Below are 21,871 nucleotides of genomic sequence, written 5' to 3'. Positions count from 1 at the left end.
CACAGGACAGGAAGCCAGGGTGGCTGGGGAGTACAGACCTGCTTTTTCACCACAAATCTCCCATGCAAACCACATGAGATCCCACAAGGACAAAGTGAGACCTTCTGAGGTTGATGCCCTATTACTCAACCAACCCTTCACCGAGCCTCAACCCCTCAACCCACTATGCCACAGTACTGACCCCTGAAAAGATATTTTTAAACTAAGTAAACTACACTTGGATTAAGATGAGCTAATTTACTCATTTGTTGTTAACATTGTGGTTTTCTCCTTTGATTTTGGAATATCCTCCGCCAAGTTTTTAAATCAGAAAAAAAAAAGCCTAAGTTTTTCTGATTCCACATCTAACTCCTACAGTCTCATTCCTTCCTTCCTGGAGGAAGTTACAGAAACATTCGGTATAAGAAATGCTGTAACATAATAACAGCAAGCATTCCTGTAACCCATACACAACTGGGGAGACAGATTAAAGCTTTATCTGAATAAACTAGATGCAAACTCTGGTACTATTCCTCTCAGAGTCAGAGCAGCTTCCACATTTCCTACTCACCCTCGCAGGTCTGGCCAGATGACCGGTACCCCTCCTTGCAGACGCAGTCCTCGGGGGACGTACTTCCAGGCGGAGAGGTGTGGTTCTCATCAGGACACGGAATGCACGTGTTGATGCCTCCTGGAGAAGCTTCCTGTTTGTATGTCCCTGGTGGGCAAGCTGAAGGTAGAGAGGAAATCAGAGAAGCCCGTTTTACATGGTACATTTAACTGCTCGAGAGTTAACCAAGTACCCAGAAACTAACTGGGGGGAAGTGAGAAGCCCGGCATTAGCTTTGCACAGAAAAAAATGTAATTCAGAAATGGAGAGAAATCAATAGTTTTTGTAGTTTGTTATTTGAAGTTTACAAAAAACCATCTTAGTTCCACAATCAGTTTGAATCACAACATAATTCAGCATGATTTATTTGGGTTGATGTGTGGGGGGAAAATCAAACAGCAAACAATGAGGGACTAGAAGGCATTAAGGATCCTGAACATGTCACAACTTTCTTTTCCAACCGCAATGGAATTTTATTATTGCTTTGTCACAATGTGGACCCAAGGAAAAAAGAAAGAAAAATAAAGACTGAAAAAACAGGGCAATACTTAGGCTCCTAAGCAGTGGGATTGCAGCAATGGTCATTTGCATTAAAGGTCTTTCTTCAACCTGAAAAGGTACAGAAGCGCGTGCATGTGTGTGTGTGTGTCCACATGCATGGGTACACACACATATCCTCTTCATTACTCAAATGCATGCCCATGTACAAAGAAATATTCATCCTAGGACCCGATAATATGATATGGGTGACCTGACAGTAGAGTGAGGACTTAGAAAAACTGAGAAAACCAGGTCTAATGGCACAACTGGCTCTCATCCAATCAAGCTCTTCCTACATCACAGAGACCCCACAGCCCTCTTCGAAAAGAGAACAAGTATACATGTGCAAAGAGCACTTGGCTCATTGCTTCTCTTGCATGCACTTGCAAGCAATGAAGAGAAAGTAAAGAGGAATAAATAGGACTGAAGGAAACTGATCATTTCAGGAAAAAAGGAGGGAAAGAACACACTTCTTGGAAGAATGAAGATTAAGCACAAAGTCTAATTGACCTTGCTGTAAATCCTTTCTCTGCATGGGCAAAGTCATTTTGGATTTGTACTTTCATTCTTTCAGTGTTATGCATCTGTGAAATAGCTCAAAATTAAGAAATCCAATGATAGAGCAACTGTAGAAAAGAAGAAATTGCAGCTCGCAGTTACAGTAACCAAATGTAGGATGGTTCCAGTATGTATTTGATTATTCAAGATTAACAAACCCAAGGAATGTCAATCTTTGTGACGACTCTTCACTCAAATTATCCAATTTAATCCACAGAATGTTAGTAAATAGTATTAAATATTGACATTGTTGTTAAAATCGGCATGCTTTTGGGGTCAGCACAATGGCAAAGGAGGCTGATAAAGATAAAGGGAATACTACAAAAACAGACATGTATAGTATGATCCTATTTGGCTCACAAATAGGTTCCTACGAGACTTAAAGGTGGTTTTTTTTTTAATGTGGTACAAATTCATGTCAGAATAATGAAGCTTTCAAATGTACTTTTTAATGATCTACAATTCTTGCTTCTTTCATTAAAAAAAATTCTATTTAGCCTCTTTGAAAGGGAGAGAGAGAGAGAGAGAGGGAGGAAGCTAAGAAGGAGGTAGGATGAGAGAGGGAGCGATTTTCCACCCATTAGTGTACTCTACAGATGCCTACTAGATCGATCTAGGAACCGGAAACTCCAAAGTAGTGGCAAGGACCCACGTGTTTGAAGCTGTCACCTACTGCCTTTCATGGTGCATTAGCAAGAATGCACCTTGAGCAGGAGCAGAAGAGCCAGAGCTAGAACCAGGCACTCCAGTGTAGACTGCACACCCTCCAGGCAGCATCTCAACTGCTGTGCCTTCCCTTCTAGTTGCATTCCAGCGGGCAGTGTGACTTGGGTAAAGTCAATGAAAAGTCAATAAAAATCATGTAAAAAGAGAGTCCCTGTTTCAATTTCTGAGTTTCATTTGGTTTTGGTTCTCTGACCTTGGAAATCACTCTGTCTTTTCCTCATTCTTTTCCTTCAACATGAAATTGAAAACCAGGTTCTTTTTTCACCTTAGAAGTTTCCGCATTTGCAAGCTCTTCTCCCTCGGTGTTACTTCTATCTCAGACATAACTTCAACGTATCTGTCCTGGGTTTTTACAAAGTTGTCCTTATTGATTTCTCAATCTTACGTATATCTCTGACCAGCAACACACCCTAACTGTTGCTGTTGGAATATTTTAAAAAAATTTAGCTCAAGCAAATCACTTTCTAGCTAGTATCAGTAGCAACAAGTTAAGATTTTTGTTTATTCCTTAGTTTGGAATATAGACATGTTGAGAATCTACTACCTTTCTATCTCTATAGTGACATTGAGCTAGTGAATGTGTGGTGTGTTTAACCCGCCAGCACCTAGTTTGTGCCACCACATTTGTTGGATTAGAATTGTGATCCATTTAAACAATTTGCTGAATTTCTCAGAGGCTTGCGTTTCTTCTTCTGGAACAGCAATAGTTCTTCCTCTGTAATTTTTTCTTATGGTTAGAATTTGCTGAAACAACGTAAAGCAAAAATGTCTGGTATGTACTTGGCATTTGTGAATGTTAGAATATTGCTTCCTATCCCTCATTTTCTTAACCATAGAAGAAATAATGTGCTTCGTTGCTGGGTTTGCCGCATCGGAGAGGTCTCCTGGCAGTAGGCAGATATTGCTTCTCTTTCTCTTTTCTGCCTGCTTAGCTTCTGCCTTTACATGTGCTTTCCTGTTTCTTCCAGACTCTTCAAGATTTTATCTGTTCCTCAAAGCTTCCCTAACTTTTTCAGATATATACATGCCTCTCTTTGGGGCTCACAAAGTGCCTTATTTTTATTTTAGCACTGTTACATGCCACTCTGTAAGTGATATGCACTTGTTTCATCAGGCAGAAGGCAATATGCTTTTATCAGTTTAGGGAGGCCCCCAGTTGTGTGACTTAGCTTTTGTCCATCCCACTGCCTGAGCCAGGAGTCACCCAACTGAAAAGCCATGGAAAATGCTTTCTGCTGAAAAGTGGAAGGTGAGTTCGTCATGGAGACTAAAGCCAGGAAGACTAACAATCAATGAAGGGTTTTAAATGACATTAACCTTGGAGTGAGGACAGCTAAACTGAAATCTTGGCTCTTCTCTGAACATGTTTTTTTTTTTCCACTGGCAAGTGGCTGTATTTTATTTGCTTTTCCTACAAAATACACAACGTCTGTGACTTTCCCCAAACTAACATGTGATAATTCTATAAATAGAATAAATACTAAAAAACAACTTACAGAAATCTTTCAAACAAATGACCAGATTTTGACTGCAGATCTTATAATTTAATTTAAAAAATGACATTATGAGAGACGGGCCAAATCTCACAATATTATGCTTCCAAAACTTTACAATAATAATAAAAAATTACAATAAAGGAGAACAGTGTTGGATAAAAATATCCAAAATTACATTTGGAAGTGTATTGTGAAACTCATAATGATAATGGAAAACAGACTTTGGGAGAACTATTTAAAGGGGTTACACAATTCTGGTGGGAGAAGTGTAATCAACTTCTTTGATTCTCAAGGGATGAAGATCCTAATCCGAAACCAAGCTAAAGTTGAAAAGATGAGCTAAATCTTGATTTGAACAAATTTCACAAGCCTTGGCAAAGTGCTATGATACTCTTTAATGAGATATTTCCTTCTTGGACGTGTGCTAAGCCTTATTTCTTAAACGTTTCTTTTTGTTGCTGTTAAAATAAGGAATTGCTCTTTCCAGAAGCCTTTGGTGGTTATCAGTCGCTATGACTGGAACAGTAATTCTTGCTGTTACCATTCTGTGCTAACTGGATTTTCAATCAGCTGACAACGCAATTTTTTGACTGAAGTAGATTTAAACATCAACCAGTGTGGAATTTGAATAACACAGACCAGTCTTCATTCTCTCCATTAAATATCTCTTTCTAGATTACTATATAAGAAATGACTTTCATATTCAAAGTATATGTTAAATAGTGATACATATATTTTATAAAATTCTTCCTTATACCTAAGCCAAGATTAATATTTTTACATTTTATAAATATTGAGAGTATCTGCTCCTTGCATAATTTATCTGTAAATGACAATGAATCTTTTTAAAGAGTATATGCTTAGAGCAATTGCATGAGTAGATGTGCCCTACTCAACCCCGAGGATATTCATCCATGAGGATACAACGGCTGCCAGTGTAGTTGTGTCCTTCCAGTGAGCTAGTTTCTGTAGGTAGGTAAAAATTTGGACCTCCAGAAAAATGCACTGGATTATTACAATGTAATACTCCTTTCAAATTCATGAATTTAATGTGAATTTAAAAATTCTCATTCTATAAATAATTGTGGGAAGATTTTGAGCCCATGGATACACTGCCCTAGAGAAGAAGCTGTTTTCCTATGCTGCATCAATGTTTTCCCATACAGGACTGCATTTTTATTAAACAATTACACTATTTTCTATTTTCCTCAATGAGTTAGAGAAGGAGAATTTCAGCTGCTTTGAATTCTGCACATTGAAATCTGTGCAAAATGTATTAGCACTTGCCATTCTCCCTGATTGGTTAATTCATCTGGCTAGAGTAAAGCCTATGTGCACAGCATTGTGAATGTGAACACTGCGTGATGCCAGAGAAGCAAATGGCACCCTCTCTGCAGTACGCCACGATGCAAATGTGAGCACCTGCTCAGATTTACCAGATTAGTGGTGGGTCAGGACAAGTCTATCAGAAGACATAAACCAAAACCTCAAAGAATGTGCAGCCAAAAAGAAATCGTCATCTGTTAAGAATTAATACACGGTTATGTGCACATGCATGTGTGTGTGTGTGTCTGTGTGTGTGTGCATGCCCATGCCTGTGCACGTGCGCGCACGCACACACACACACACACACACACACATTCCCACATAGATCATCACAACCATAGAGTACTTAGCCAAAGCTTTTCTGTTGGAAACTATTCTTAAATGTCTTTGGGTGTTAACTCTCTGGGTAAAAAATTGTAAGATCATCTTAAATTTTATAATCAAATCTTTGTCAGCAAGCACTCTGAGGAGAGGCTCTCTGAGGGTTTTAGAATTACTTTAAGCATATGTTTCCTTTCTAATAATAGGTAATTTCTCCAAACATTATAACAAAGAGAATAAAATTTGCCATGCATTAAATCATTAAGTTAACGTCTTCTAATGCTCAAAGTTCAGTTTTTTACAATTGTAGATACATTTTCTTTGAACATGTTTTAAAATTTTTTCTTAAAACTTTTCCTTAGATAAAATAATATTAAGTTTCAAAACTCAAGAAACTATTGTTGAAGTATTTTATACTCCCATCATGTTTGAAACTATATAACATTATACGATCATTACCATGGGTATAACAATTTAAAAAATTACAGTTTCCTCACTAGTTAAATATGAGGGCCTGAGAATTCAGTGTGAGAAGGGTCTATCTTGAGCCAAGTGGGGGCTACGTTCCTGGGATTTGGCCATAAATCCATAAATGGGTCCAACAGAAGTGTCCACGTGTTATAAGGAATTTTAAAGGCTTTCAGGGATAAAATTCCATCCATAGAAGTAACAATATCCAAATTATCACCATCTACAATGGAATTGTCACTGTTCAGTAAGAATAGGTATCCACTGCAGCAGCAAGGCAAAACAGGATTTTCATGCTGACTTTTAAATCCTGTGTAATCTTTTAAGGCATGGATTGTGAGTTGAGCCACTGAGCCAGAAAAGAGGATCAGATTAGTAAACCGTCACTCAGGGTCTTGGGGAAGCCATGATTTACTGTCTAGTACACAGATACTTTTAATGTCTTATTATAATCCATTAGCCAAAGACTATCACTGCAGTCTAGTCTGGAATTTGGTCTCAGTTGTTTAATACTGAAATAATCATAATTCTTGGTTTATGACACATATTCTTATGTGTTCATAGTAATTATAGATCTGCATCAAAATAAACCACTTTAAGGCAAGTATTGCATAACAGTCTATTCTTGCACAATGTCTAAATGATACTATACTAATAATCCAAGGGATCAATGGATAGGTTTGAGTGATTTGCACTTGATCTGATTCAGAATGATGCAGTTCGCACCACATTCATTTTGATGATCTGTGTGTTCTGGCCTACTCTGCCTTGAAGTACTCTAGTCATCTAGTAATTTTCTCTTTTGTGTACCCAGATAAGAATGGTTAGATCGCTTTCTGAATAACATGTGTGTAAATAAGACCACAGGATTTCTACTTTGGAAATTGAAATGCTTTAAACATCAAATTTCATCCTTTCACCACTTCTCTTTAATTTCATCCATTAAAGTAGGGTGTGGTGAAAAACATAGACTATGGGATGAAATTTTACAAATTATTATTGGCTCTTGCATTGTCTGACCTTCTCTGAGTTATGTAACTAATTGCTTTTCCAATCGCTGCAGCATGGGTGATCGTGTGTATAGCCAAGTGGTAAAACTAAACCTATGATCCTCAGACAAATAAAAAAGTACATGACAAAACAATGAGAATACATCAAATAACAAGATAAACTCCTTCTAAACCTTTCTGCTGGTCAAAAAAACTTATGTTTTTCAGACAGGAGAGAGGAAGAGGAACAGAGGATAAAAGAGGGATGAAGAGACAGAGACTCAGAGATAATGAATAAATTTACCATTCTTGAACCTGAAAGTAAGTTTAGATCTCCCATGTTGGTGGCAGTTGCTCAAGTACTTGAGCCATCACTCATTGCTTCAGAGGGCATGCATTAGCAGGAAGCTGGAGTTGCAAACAGAGTCAGGACTCAAACCAACACATTCTGAAATGGGTGCAGGCATTCCAAACAACGTCTTAATGGTTGCACTAAACACCTGCTTGCAAGTCATACAGTTAAGCAATTAAATAGAAGGAATGGTTCATGTTATTTAACCACACATGAAAAAGCCATATTCTAGACTCATGACAAGGGTAGATTACCTTTGGTAGTCAAAATGGCTTCAGGGGCAAAGCCAGATCATAAATAGAAGGGAGAGAAGACGACATTTCAGATGGAGAGGTCAACACACACTGATCTACAGACAGTAAAGGACTTGGGATGCTTGAAAAAAAAAAGGGTGGGGGTGGGAACTCATTCTTGTTCATGTGTAGAAGAGGCTAGGATGGCAAGAATGTTAGACATGTGAAGGTCAACTAAACCATGCTCAAAAGTAGGAGTTAATCCTAAACACACACACACACACAGACAAAACCAGGAATAGTGATAACATTTTAAGTTATGGTATGTAGTAAGATAACTTTGGCTACCTGTTGGAGAAAGATTTGGAGGATAATAACACTTAACTCTCAAACATATGGTAAAATTTTCTCACATATTCCTCTACATAGGAAAAGTTCAGAAGAAATTTTGTGTGATTACTTTTGCTGTTTCAAAGTATGTTTTTATATGGATTTCTAAATTGTTTAGCCATTAATCGTGTTTTCATTTTCATTCTTGTTTAAGCAGAAATAAAAGTCATAATCGGGTATAGCATATGGGAAAAATTCACAACCAATGTGGAAAAAAGTACTGCAATGGAGGATATACTATACATGAAGAGCATTTATTTCCAGGAAGATGGAGCAGATGTTCTATGTCTTCATTTTTCTACTAAGTATAAATACAAATCGTGAATATTACACATAATCTAAACATATAGTGACACTCAAATGTAAAGTCACATAAGAAGCCAGGTAAAAATCTGAAGAGCTAGAGCTCTTGTGATCCATGGGACAACAGACCTGGTGTGAGTCTCTTGGGGGTTTCTTTTCTCTTATATATCCTAGACTTGGAATTGAAGAAGTTGGCAACTCCAAAAACTTATAGGCATTGGAAAACAAAACAGCAACAAACAAAATGCACTCTCTCTAGCCAAGGATAGGAAAAAGAACAGCCCACTAAGATAGAACATGTTAAGACAACAGATAACAAAGCTGCGCTCCTTCTACCACAGCCAAATATCACAAAGAAAAAAATATGGCCCAATCTTAGTCACGCTAGCACAAGCCAAGTGGGGAGCCCAGAGCTGAGCTCTCGCAAGGTTCCAAGGAAATACCTTAACACCTGAAGTGATGTTAGAGAAGGTCAATCTGGAAAATGAGTCTTTAACACCAACTATGGCAACAGGGATGGAAACTATATCTGACTTCCACTAGCCACCCAGAAATAACAATGGATTCGCCCCACTCCTTACTGGGGTATTGTCTGAGAAGTCTTAGTAGAAGAGATGGGACTAACACGCAATAAGGCCCTCTCCCTGTGGTTTCAGCAGAGGACACATATGGGAGCAACGATGAAGTAATGTTACAGCTCCCACCCAGGATATCAGTATAGGCTTAGTGGGGAACCAGAATGTCTCAGAAATAACAAAGATTATTCAACACTAGTATCAGTGGACTTGAAATGAGGAGCCTGGATTCCTATTTTCAGACGGCAGAAACAAGGTCATGCTCCTCATCCTTGTTGCCCATTGGAATGAGATCCTAGAAAGCCAGCTAAAACCAAAGTTCACAAATGACACAGAGTCATAGGACATAACGTGCAAATGTCCAGGTTTTCAGCTGGAAATCGGTCATATCAATAATCAGAAAGATTTTAAACTGAATGAAAAAATACTGTTAGGAGGCCAACTTGGAGGAAGGCACTGTGGGGCAGTGATTTAGGTCCCTGCCTGCGATGGATGCAGGCACCCACATCAGCACCAGGTTGAGTCCTAGCTGCTTCATTTCCATTCAGCTCCACATTAATATGTATAGCAAAGCAATGGAAGATGGCCCAAGTCCTGTGGTGCCTGTATCCACAAAGGAGGCTAGGATGGATTTCTAGGTTCCTGCTTCAGCCTGGCCCAGCTCTGGCTAGTACAGCCATTTGGGAAGTGAATGGTGATGGAAGATTTATCTCTCTCACTTTCTCTATTTCTCCTTTTTTGCTGTAACTCTTCCTCTTATAAAAACAATTAGACCTTTAAAAGATGTTTGATCTGACATATTTTCCAAGCAGTCATGAACCAAGGTTACAATGGGGGCCATTTATCTTTAAAACAAATGAAAAAGCAGAAAGTTATAGAAAAAGGCAAATGAAAAATTTAAAGAGGAAAAATTCAAAATGAAAACCTCAATGGATGAGTACAAAGGGTAGGATAAAGGGACAGAAGGAAAAAAAATCAATGAATTAAAAGATAAACAATGGAAACTATGCAAACTGAAAAATAGAAAGAGAACAGATATTTTAAAAATGAGTAGAGCTTTGGGGACATGTAGGACCCCAAGAAAAGAAAATTTGATAAATGTACTTCATCAAAATGAAAATCATGTGCTCAGTAAAAGATCCCCTCAGAATAAAAAAGACAAGCTACAAATGGAAGGAAATATTTACAAGCCACATAGTCAGAGGGACAGTATATAAAACATACAAGCAGCACAGCTTAAACATAAAAAAAAGAAAACAAACCAATTAGAATATGGACAAAAGAAATAAAGAGAATTCTCACTGAAGAAAATAAACAGATGGCAAATAAGCACATGAAAAGACACTCGACATCATTGGTCACTGGGGAAATGCAAATTAAAACCTAAACTGCATATTACAGCACACCTATCAGAAAGGCTAAAATTAAATATAGTGACAAAACCTGGCAAGGGTACAGAGAAACGGAATCATTCTTATATTTCTAATAGAAATGTGAAATCGTTAGGTCACTCTTGAAAATATTTGGGCAGTTTCATTAAAATGAAGCATGCGATGAATTCATCATGCATACATGACACTTAATCTAATAAAATAAAATTTTACACTTCCAAAAATCATAACACAAATGTTTATAGTAGCCTTATTCATCAAATTCCCAAACTGGAAGCAGTCCAGGTGTCCTTCAACAGGCAGATGGCTAAGCTTTCATCCATTTATGTGATGGAATGATTATTAATACATACAGCAATCTGGCAGAGAATTACGCCAAATGAAAAAAGTGAATCTCAAGTCTCAGTCTACATGATTTCATGTATATAACATTCTTATAAAGAAGAAATTACAGTAATAGAGACCAGCTTAATGGTGCAAAAGATCAAAAAGGCTATGAGAGGGTTGAGAGAAGGCAACTGAGCCTCCAAGAGAGGAATCCTTCTGTCAATGAAAATTTTCTGATATTAGGTTGTGATAGTGTACTACCGTTTTTCAAGATGGAATCATTGTGAAAAACTACGAAAAGAATAGAGAATCTGTATTATAAGTTCCAAAAGCTGCATGTAACTCTATGACTATCTGAAATGAGAAAGTGAGTGAAAAAAAATTGCTTAAAAACATGACAGTGATGCCAACATTTCAAGGTGTATTCTGAAGCATCCAAAGTAGAAAAGCTGTCCTAGACACTGCGGAGACATGCTTTGGCTTACGGCTAAGGATGTTTTCACAAGGCTGTTACCTTATGGACACATTGACACAGGAACCAGAACTTGTTGGAAGTTACTACATAACTGAAACGACAATCGTTATGATGCATATAACTCCACGTGAAGGTCGCACAATTCTCATTTAATTATCTTAAGAAATATTTATTTTTGTATTGCCAGTATAAATGAGATTTTATGATATATTTAAAAATTAATTTTCTTTCATTAGAAATTCATTACTGGTTTTAAATTTTCATTCTGTATCAGACAAATCTATTCTACTCATGATAGCTTTTAGTTTGTTTAACTGAACAGTCCATGTGAGTTTGATATAGCATGCAAATAAAAAAAGCAACTCCCTTTGTGCTCACAATATTAAATACAATATTCTTGGCATGCTAGTGTTATTGTTTTATCTTATGCATTTCATATTTAGTATATTTAATTTTTCTTATACCTTGTTCTCCGGTGCATGATTTATATTCAGCTAACTACCTCCTTATTAGATGAGAGAAGATAATTTTAATGGAAAATTCCAACAATTAACATCATGCTACAAAGAATTTTAATGATTTGTCTTACATGTTTGTGAGTTGCTATCATATGTGTTAAAAATACACAATGTTTTGGACTGCTCTATCTTGAATGTTACTTAAATGAAAATACTCAAAGCTATCATACATGTAAAGTAGTTTTACATATACTCACAGCATGGTTTTAGGGGATAAAATTGGCAGCATTCTCAGTAACCAGATAATATGAAAGAGATAAATGTCTGATTATCCACTTCCTATTGTTGAACTCGGCCTTCCAGATGGCCTACTTTGATACTAAGCCAGTGCTTCTTAGGGTCAGTAGACTTGGTCACCTTTGCTTTTCCAAAGAAGGAATGGAAAATTCCTAGGAAGTTGGGAACCAAGCAGAGTTTCCATATGCTGCATTCTAGTTTCCAAATATGCAACGTGCTTTGATTATTTGGTCATTCATTCATTCAGCAAGATTTAATATTTAGTCCAAGTCCTTCTGTCATGTAACAGAGGCTATAAAAGGGAAGTGTAGACCTCTATAGGAATTAATAAACTATGAGAGAAGAACACTTCAGCAAAAATTATGATTATGTAATAAATGTAAACAGAGAGAAGGTATACAGAAGAATACCAAAAAGCTATATCTGTGTCAGAGATCTATTTATGAAAAGAAGGATGAAAGGCCCAGTTTTTAAGACAAATCAGTTTGTCGTGAAGCCTGCAGGACCAACAAAACACTGGTCAGACAGACAAGGATTGGATACTCTGGTAAATGGAATATAAATGCATACACATAAAGTTATAAAAATGGACTGAAGTGGCTGTGCAGCCATAAGTAGCTCCCATGCATTCCTGTTATTGCAGCGCTACTCACAACAGCTCTAAGAAATGGAAACCTGATAAGCAGGTAAACAAAATGTACACATACACAATAAGCTATGAATTCATTAAAAAGGATGAAGTCATGTAATTTGCATAAGAAAGAATGGACCCAAACAATACTAGGTAAGAGCTTCTGTCAAGGCAAGCACATGATCTCAGTTATGTAAGAGATCTGAAGTGTTGATCTTATAGAAATTGAGAATGGATTGGTGAGCAGAAAATGGAGTGAAGAATGGGGAAAAGTTCACTCATGGACCTAAGCTTTAGTTGAGTAGGAGAAGGAAAGTCTGCTGCTGTGCCTAACAGGGAAATTACAGATAACAACCATGTACTGTATATATTTTTTTTCAGAAAAAAAGAAGAAAGGATTTAATGTTTTGCCATCAAAAATTTATAAATTTTTACACTGATTTGGACATTACATAATTTATACATATATCAAAGTGTCACGTGGTACCTTCTAAATATATATAATCTTATATGTCAGAAAAAATACATTCAATGTTAAGAGAAAATGCAGTATTATTTTTAAATATTAGGCAGATTTATGAAATGTACTCTGATTTTTATTTGAAAGGTAATGGCAGAGAGATAGAAATTTTCCATCCACTGTTTCATTCTTCACATGCCAGCTACATCCAAGACTAGTCCAGGCTAAAGCTGGGCTGCAAGCAGCCACCTAATTACATGACCTATCACCTGCTTCCTCCCGGAGTATGAAGACGCAGGAAACTGGATTGGAAGTGGAGAACTAGGACGTGAACCACACACTCTAATATGGGATGTGGACCTTTTCATTCCTTTAATGTGTTTATCCATACTGTCATAAACAGGGCTTTTCAGCCTCAGTAATACTGGTATTTTGAACTGTCAGGGACTGTGTAGTTTACTGTAAGGTATCTAGCATTTCTCAGCTGCAACCTATTAAATATTCCTAGTTCCTTCACAATGTGAGAACCCAAAATATCTCCAAACATTGACAATTGTTCCACAGAGATCAAAGTCACTCCTTGCAAAGATATGCCACTGATAGAGCATAATAATTTGCATTAATCAAGCATTTCCTATAGTCCAAATATTTTAGTAAGATTTTAAACTCATCTTATTCATAAATATCATACTATTATTAATAACTGCTGTTATTTTATAAAAATCTTACTATTGTTATAGCTGTTTGAAAGACTGGGAATATGAGCTGCACAGAAGGCAAAATATTTACCCAGAAAAACATAATGAATGACATAACCAGTATTCATGACAAGACTCATGTCACTGTTAGCAATAACTATGAGTAATTAGTTGCATAAGAACTAAGTTTCTTATACAGGTGATCTAAAATGTTCATGGAAAGTGACATTATGTGAAATGATTGTTGTTTTTCACCCTTGTTTATGCTCCTGTGAAACTTTGCTCTTCCTAGCTACTGCTTGTTGAGCACTAAGGCTAGTGGTGAGTTAAGCCTGTGAATAGGAGATTAAAATGATGTCTTTGTAAAGCTAATTAAGAGAGTGGAGTGAGGGAGAGGAATGGGAATGGTGAAATGAGTATGGGTGGCTATCTTTTGGAAACTGTATCTATGGAAAACACGAAATCTTTCTTCTTTATACTAATGTTTTTAAAAAGAAGAAAGCTATGCATGGCTTTCAAAGATTTTTATATCAAAAAATATTTATCATTCAACTCCATTGCTCCACACCTTGTGTTTTTGCAGTGACCTCATATAGTATACTCCTGCTTGAGTGTGTATTGCTGTGTGTGTGTGAGTGTACACACGAGTGTGTATTGCCATCACCACCACTTGTCATGTTTTCACAGTGTTTGGCATGATGCTCACTTTCAACAAACAGACGTCACTATATGTTTCATGCAGCTGGAATTACCATCTTGAAACTGTGAACACTGGCTCTCATCTAGATATGTTAATCACCTAACATTTAGTGAATGTCAAACCTAAGCATACCCATGGATACTTAACTATTACTTAGAAACAACTGTTTATTTTGACTATATCCTGGGAGACAACAGCAGGACAGTTTTTGGGTTGTTTCACTGATGCATAACAACTTTGCCATCACTGCAATGGCTGTATTGCAAGTCACAGCCTGGACTCTGCGGTCAGAGACAGGGTCATGCAGGCTCAGGCTCCTGGTAGTTCAATGACATTAAAATTGCCTCCCCTTCTTCAAATGCAGAAAATAGCAAAGACTGAGTATGTGGCTTGTGTATATGCATAGGCCATTTTGAGAAATTCATTTACCAGAACTTCAACACTCATTTGCATCTAAATGGATGTGCCTGAGAAGCTGCCAGTACTGCTTTTTCACAATTTTTTTTTTTAAAGTCCTGATCTACTGTAACTCCTTTCTAGAATGCATTGCCCCACGTGTAACATCTTCAGGACAATTAGAAATTCTACTATCTAGAAATCTTTTTAATCAATGCACTATCAGGGTCTTTAGGAAAGTTTTCCTGATCATAGGCCCTGTGTTGTCCAGTAGGCCTCTTCCTGCATAACTGAAACAAACAAGTGGCTTTCATGTAAGTCCTAGCACAGCGTTTTTGAAGGACTCTCCTGAAATAGAGAAAACACTCCTGAAATAGAGAAAACAAATAATCCACTCTTTTTTCAAGTTAAAAGTTTTCCAATTCTTCGACTTAAGCAAAATTGAAAAATGATAGCAAAATTGCCAGCTAATAGATCATTCATGACAATATTTTGATGACAGGGAACATTTTTGGCACTGAACTCAGGAGGAACTATAGGAACTGAGTGACATAACTTTAACTTATTTCTTCCAAGTTCCATCAATTATATAAATGAAGGTTTTCAGCATTAAAGTTCATAAAAATTTTAAAAAGAAATGAAACTGATGCAGTGAATAATAAAAATCCATGGGTATATGAAATAATTAATGATCCACCTAAGTGATCAATTCCCAATAGTATTTTCATGTGTAATGTCAACACGTATACATTCAACAAATTAAACACATGTGATAATGTGTTACTCTCTAACAAAGTAACACTTTTTGACGCAGCCCAATTAAAACTTGCTTCCAACTTATATCTACAAATTCTGTTGCAGAGAAATATCACTTTAACCAATAAATCCTTTAGGACATCATCATGTATTTGAATACAATACATGGCAGAAGAGCAGAAGCAAGAAAATAAAAATCATGCAAAATGATTTCTGTATTAGAAAGGTGCTTGCTTAGCAATGGGCACTAGAAGAGATAGGTTTACTTTAATATAATTTTTTAAAGAGTCAATGAAGCATGAGGGAGTTTCCAATTTTTAATCCCACTGAAAAATTTTATAAGGTCGCTAAAAATGAGTGAGGGATGTACCGATTTTCAATACGTTTTGCGAGCTATATGAGCAAAAAGTTTAAAGACCCATGATTCAGTAGATTTTCCCTTGTCTCGTTATTTGATAATGGAAGGAATCACTATAATGTGATTGGGGAATGGACGATGGAAAAATATCTTGCTAATTAGAAGAAATTGGTCACATTTGTTATCTTAGCAATTTTAGGCTACTGGATATATTTTGATGAGTATTTCTAAAGAAGACAATACACTGATTTTGAGAATTTGTCATTCTTCACACCAGCTGTCTAATTTTCTACATTTTTCTGCTATGGAATCTTGATAAAAGAGCAAATGCTTGGTCAGAGTTGGATTTTCGCCTTGCTATTTTAAAGCTAAGCAGACTAGAAGTAGTCTAGGCAGCAGCTACAAATTCTACTTAAGTTGATGGGCACTGGTACCAACATGCTAGCAAAGGTCGCTCATAAAAAGCAAATAGAAATACACAGTACAAATTCCTCACAGCTTGCAAATCAATTATTAGATACCACTGGGGATTTTTTTTTAAAGAAAAAAACCCAGCTATTCTCTGTTTAGAGACAAGATTTCCAAATGTTTTGGTTTTAATTCAAGAATTTCTAGAGTCTTTGTCATCCCTCTTTCCAAAAAAAAAAAAAAAATACAGCATTAAGACAGGAAAGAGAGGGAAAGAGAGGTGAGAGAGAAAGAATGTGTGTGTGTGTGTGTGTGTGCATATGTATAAGTGTGTATGTATACAGGATGGGATCAAGTGTTTCTATACACATATTTACATATATAATAAGATCTACCCACATAAACATTTGAGTACTTCTATTTCTACAGTGTATTATCCTTTCTGTGAAAATCAATAGAGCTGAAGCTTTAGTTCAAGATATGCAAGCTTCAGCCTTGGCCCTGCTCAGCCATGAACATAACCTTCGATCTAATAGTCATTCCAAGCTCACTGACAGAGTGAGTGTCTGCAATGAAGCAGTGTCCTGAAGATGCCTATGGTCCTGTCCTCTGTGTTGTTCAATTCCCTTCGGAGGGAATTCAGAACAGCTGCATCTTCTCGGATTTACAAGAGTTCACTTGCTATTCACAACTGATGTGATGATTTACCATCTTAAAATGACTAATCTAGCAAATCAATCATGCACTGTATTTAATTCGTTGTTGGCAAAGGTTAACCAAATGTAAATATTTTCTTTCAAATAAATCAAGTTCATTTAAAATTTTTTTTACTGCGTGCCTTTAGGCTAGGAATCCTTTATTCCAGTGCACAAGGCAGATGAGAAAAACATGCAGTGGCCTTAGGTTTCAATAACAGGCTTTCAGTCGTGTATGCTTCTGGTGTTAAAATCTCTGACTTTAATTCTTGCTCTTGAGAGCTGACTAAGGGCTCTGCAGGCAGGAGTGATACCAAGTGAATAAGGAAGCTGTGCCTGTTGGAATCACTAACCTGACAAAGATAAGAACGTGACAAAGGGAACCAGAAGCAGCATAAACAAAGGTTTGGGGAGTTAAAAAAAATAGAAGAATTAGAGGGAACCACAAAGATGTCCAGCTTTGAGATCAAGAAGTAAAGGAATAGACAAATTAAATAAAACCTTTATACCATGCTAAGGATCTTGCTGATTTTTCTATCACTATACTATAATTTAAAAATATGAGTATGGTTGAGACATGTGTTGATATCTGTTTTAAATAACTTATTCTATTTTATTTTTCCTTCTCAGTACTAGATTGAAGCTTTAAAAGCCACCATTTTGTAGCTTGAAAATGATCACATATACACTTCAAGGAACTTGAAATTACATTTTTAATTGTGAGTCTATTTCACTTTTGCTTCTCTATTTCTATGACTGGATTGTAGCTTCTGAATCCAGACAACTCAGTTTCATAATATCCCACTCTATCAGCTGCACGATCCTTGCAAGTTATTTAAACCTCCTGGGCCTTTAGTTTCCTTATCTCTAGAATGGAACAATATTCCAAAGGACTATTATGAAGACTGAGTAAACATCTGCCAATGTTTGCAAAAATACCTGGCACTGTTCAATAGCAACTATGGCAATTTTTATCAACAATAAAAATTATCATCACCATAATTACTGTCCCACTGTCTGTTAAAAGCAAAGAATGAAGAAAGCAATACTAGTTAACAAGGCTAGAAATGGAATAAAAACGTTTCACCAGTTCTCAGTTTTGCAGAGCTGTTCACTTACCTGAAGTCCAATAACTAGTTGAAGAATATTTTCTCAACCCCTTGAATCTGCTCATGCATTGTTGAAATATGTGACTCTCTCAATCATACAACATATTTACAATAAATCTTCTTGAGTTATGTAGGTTAGTATTTTTAAAATAGTACACATTATTTATCAATCATTGACTGATAAGGAAAGTATTGATGCATGAGTTTTTCTGGACTTTTGCCATCTTTGAATCCCTAAAGATCAATTTGAATCAAGACAAAAGATAAGAAGTTTGAGCTAGAACTTAGAGGATGTGGAGTGGGGGATAGTTGAAGAGATAAGCACGGAAGAGTTATGGTTTCTAAGGGAAAGGATGTTTGGTGCTATTATACACATAAATAAGAACATGGACAAAGCAACTTTCCACCTTGGGTTGCTTATGTCCTATATTCCTTATTTCCATAAAATCTGTTAGTACACACTTCTCAAGATCATGGGCTAAAACCACATGATGATTTTGGTATCAATTATTTGAAGGTTTGAGTCATGAAAAAGTAAAAAATCAGTTCAACCTGGCAATGTAGTATAAAATGGAATTCTTTGGCAAAGCATTAGCTGTCAGAGATTGGTTTACACTACACATCCACCCTAAACATTGTAAGTTCTCAATGATCCTGACTATCCATTTTCTTTTTACCCAATCATTTGTTTTCAGGCACACATTTATTTATACAGCTTATTATAAATTTATACAAATATCTATATATCCATATATATATATTTTGTGTATACACAGGTATATCATTACAGTATTTAGCTGCAGTAATATATATATAACACACATATATTAAACTGTAATACAACATATATACTTTCAGTTATATCTGTCTACCTGCCTACCTACTTATGTAAAACCAAACCATTATTAACCTCATTTACAGAAGAAAGAAATCGGAAGAAACTAACTTGTCAAACTACAAGGTTTGTCATTGGCAGATATTCAATTTGAGCCATAACTTTCTGTGCTTTTAAATATTTTGAGCACAGTTCAGGGCCTGTGTCTTCCAAAATGCATTGTATCCAAGGAGTTGTTTCCAAAGGAAAACACAACCCATGAAATATCTTGAAAATACAACAAGATTTAGAGAAAAGTGCCCTGGGTCCGTCCCCAGGTTGTACTGATGGCTGAGTGTGTCATTGTGAGAAAAGTATTCATCTCTCTGCAGGCCTTAATTTCCTCTCGCAGAATGAAGGGTTTAGAACAGATAATCTCTAGGGTTTCTTCTGGCTCTAAAGAGGAATGGTTCACTTCTGAAAGGCATTATTTCTGCAAAGGATAAATACTTCGAATTCCAACTCTTCAGAATACAAGTTGTCATCTTCTCCTGGAGCAATAAACATTTAGTCTAGTCATCCTTCAGGTTCTGCTATGGAGCCTACTTTAGCCTTCCCTGGAGTCCATTCTTCATAGCAGAGACATTTTTATTACTTAATAACACGCAGCGAGTGCAGTTACGAAGTGATTCCTGCGTCTGCACTGTCAATCTGAAGAAGACAGCAAGTATGTTTGCCTGTCTTCCACTGAGTCCTTTCCTGGTACCTTGCATAGGACTTGGCACAGAGAAAGTGCATAACATTTGCTGACAAAAATCACTCTAAAAGAGCTCATTGCTTCTAAGCTTTCAGTAGTGGATGATTTGGATCTTACATTGCTTTCTGCCTTTCTGGTACAAAGAACTCTGCTAATGAATCTTTCATGCGATAGGAGACATCTAATTTGTTTAATTTCTTTTAGCTCCTAAAATGCTGTAGAAGCCAGTGATGAGGGCTGCTTACCACAGTTAGACAATGCAACAATGTATGCCTTTGAATTCCATCACACTTTTCATAATTTCTTAGAAATAAACTACATCTATTTAAAAAAGATTTATTTTATTTTTATTGAAAAGCTGGATATAGAGAGATGAGGAGACACAGGGAGCAAGATCTGCCATCCACCGATTCACTCCGCAAGTGACAGCAACTGTGGGAGCTTTGCCGATTCGAAGTTGGAAGCCAGGAACTTCCTCCAGGTCTCCCTCGTGGGTGCAGGGTCCCAAGGCCTTGGGTTGTCCTCCACTGTTTTCCCAGGCCTCAAGCCAGAAGTTGTAATGGAAAAGTGTGGTCTCTGGGAGTCGAACCAGCACCCATATGGGATCCTGGAGCATGCAAATTGAGGACTTTAGCCATTAGGCTACCGTGCCAGGCCCACAACTACATCTATTTTAAACCTGACATAGAAAAGAGTGTTAAACTGAGGCTTATTAAATTAGGATAAATCATGGACATGCCAACCCTTTGTACTTGATGTTCTTGGCTAGAACCACGAGCAGCAGGGTTCTACTGATGTGTCAACATTAGGCTCATCCAATCTCATGCATGTAAGGGATTGCTACGCCTTCCAGCCTGGGATGATTTATTGGTAGCAGACAAAGCTAACTGGGTGACTGGGGACAAGTGAGAGTGGGAACTGTCTCCTCTCTCTGTTGAGCACTCTCTGGGATGCAAGATCCTAGTGCCCTTGAGTAGCAGGGGATGCAGCACATGGTGGCCGAGGTTTCTAAGCAACCTCAAGGTGGTGGTCCCAGCTCATTGGCATTGAAGTTAAATCTAGGCCCGCACTGAAGGCAGACATGCTGCCTGTAGCATCCAGCAAAGAAATTGGAGTTTTCTATCTATATTTGGTAGGCTCGGATGAGAGGAGTCAGGGAGAGGTAGTGGAGAGACTGCCAAGCTGGGCTGTTGAGGGAAGTGTGGGAAGATTTGAGGGGAGGGATAAACAAGGGGAGGCAGATTGCCAACTCAGAGGCAGTTGGGTTGATCCCCTCCCTCGGCCTTCTTTCCTGCTTAAGTGAGAAATCCTGCTGGGTGTGGTGGGAGCAGAGCCAAGCAAGGAGGGATTCTGCTGGTCCAGCATGGATGGTCAGACCTGCAAGGATGTGTCTGCCAGCTGGGATCTGAGCCAGGAGAGAGAAGGGAAAGTGCAGGTAGGGGGGCCAACAGGAATAAGTGAGAGCACAAGATGAACAAGAGGAAATCTCTCATGAGGAGAAGGAGCCAGGAGACAGGAGGAGAAGAGATAGGTCAGGTAGATCCTGGAGAATCACGTCTCTGTGTTTCGCAGCAGGTGTATTTACTAAATGCCAGAATAAATCGATGTTCACATGAGACAAATAATGAGTGATCATGCGGAACACAGTGAAGTAAAGCAACTGCTCCTAGGTTTTTTCATGGGTGTTAATTTCCATGGGAATAGAATTTTCCAAAACAACACATGATGGAAGAGTTGTAAGCTACAAAAAAAAAATATTGTTATCTTCTAGGTTGAATCAGACAAACAAAAATGCTATCCAACACAGAAAAACCACGTACTACTAAATATTAGACATTTTTCAAGATACAAGATACACACAAGAGAAGAATGCTAAGTTGTTCCTCTTTCCTTTTAAATCAGATATAAAAATATAAAGATCTTAAAGGGAAATCTAGAGAGAGTAAAATTATAGATTATATTTTGAGGAAAACTTTCAGAACTTTTTAAATCTTTGGAGGCTCATGGAGAGCTAAGTGACCATCATATAAATGCTGCATTTAAAAGAATATTTATTTTTATGTGTTGACAGGTAGTTTTATATACAAGAAGATTCTCAATGTGCAGCTCACCTCCCAAATGCCAACAACAGTCAGGGCTAAGCAAACCAAAGCCCAGGAGCCAGAAACTCAATCTGTGTCACCAACAAGGAAGACAAAGACCTAAGTATTTGAGTCAATACTTTTGGCCATGAAGAAAGCTGGAATCTATCAAGTATGCAGCTTAAACCCGGGCA

The 21,871-nt window shown here is 37.2% G+C and overlaps 1 protein-coding gene across 1 annotated transcript in view; it reads right to left on the bottom strand.

Annotated features, from left to right (window-relative positions):
* The window catches only part of SVEP1 (sushi, von Willebrand factor type A, EGF and pentraxin domain containing 1), a 161,053-nt gene that overhangs the window by 103,579 nt on the left and 35,603 nt on the right, over window positions 1–21,871 (bottom strand). The window contains exon 4 of the mRNA XM_040963410.1: window positions 551–709. Within this exon, the coding sequence (XP_040819344.1) occupies window positions 551–709 (159 nt within the window). The remainder of the gene's footprint in view (window positions 1–550; window positions 710–21,871) is intronic.

The sequence above is a fragment of the Ochotona curzoniae genome, unplaced genomic scaffold (genome assembly GCF_017591425.1).
Source record: "Ochotona curzoniae isolate NIBS_2020 unplaced genomic scaffold, NIBS_Ocur_1.0 scaffold_3208, whole genome shotgun sequence".
In the NCBI taxonomy this organism is placed as follows: domain Eukaryota; kingdom Metazoa; phylum Chordata; class Mammalia; order Lagomorpha; family Ochotonidae; genus Ochotona; species Ochotona curzoniae.
Note: the sequence above shows the minus strand (reverse complement) of the source record. Positions and strands in the feature narration are given on the sequence as shown.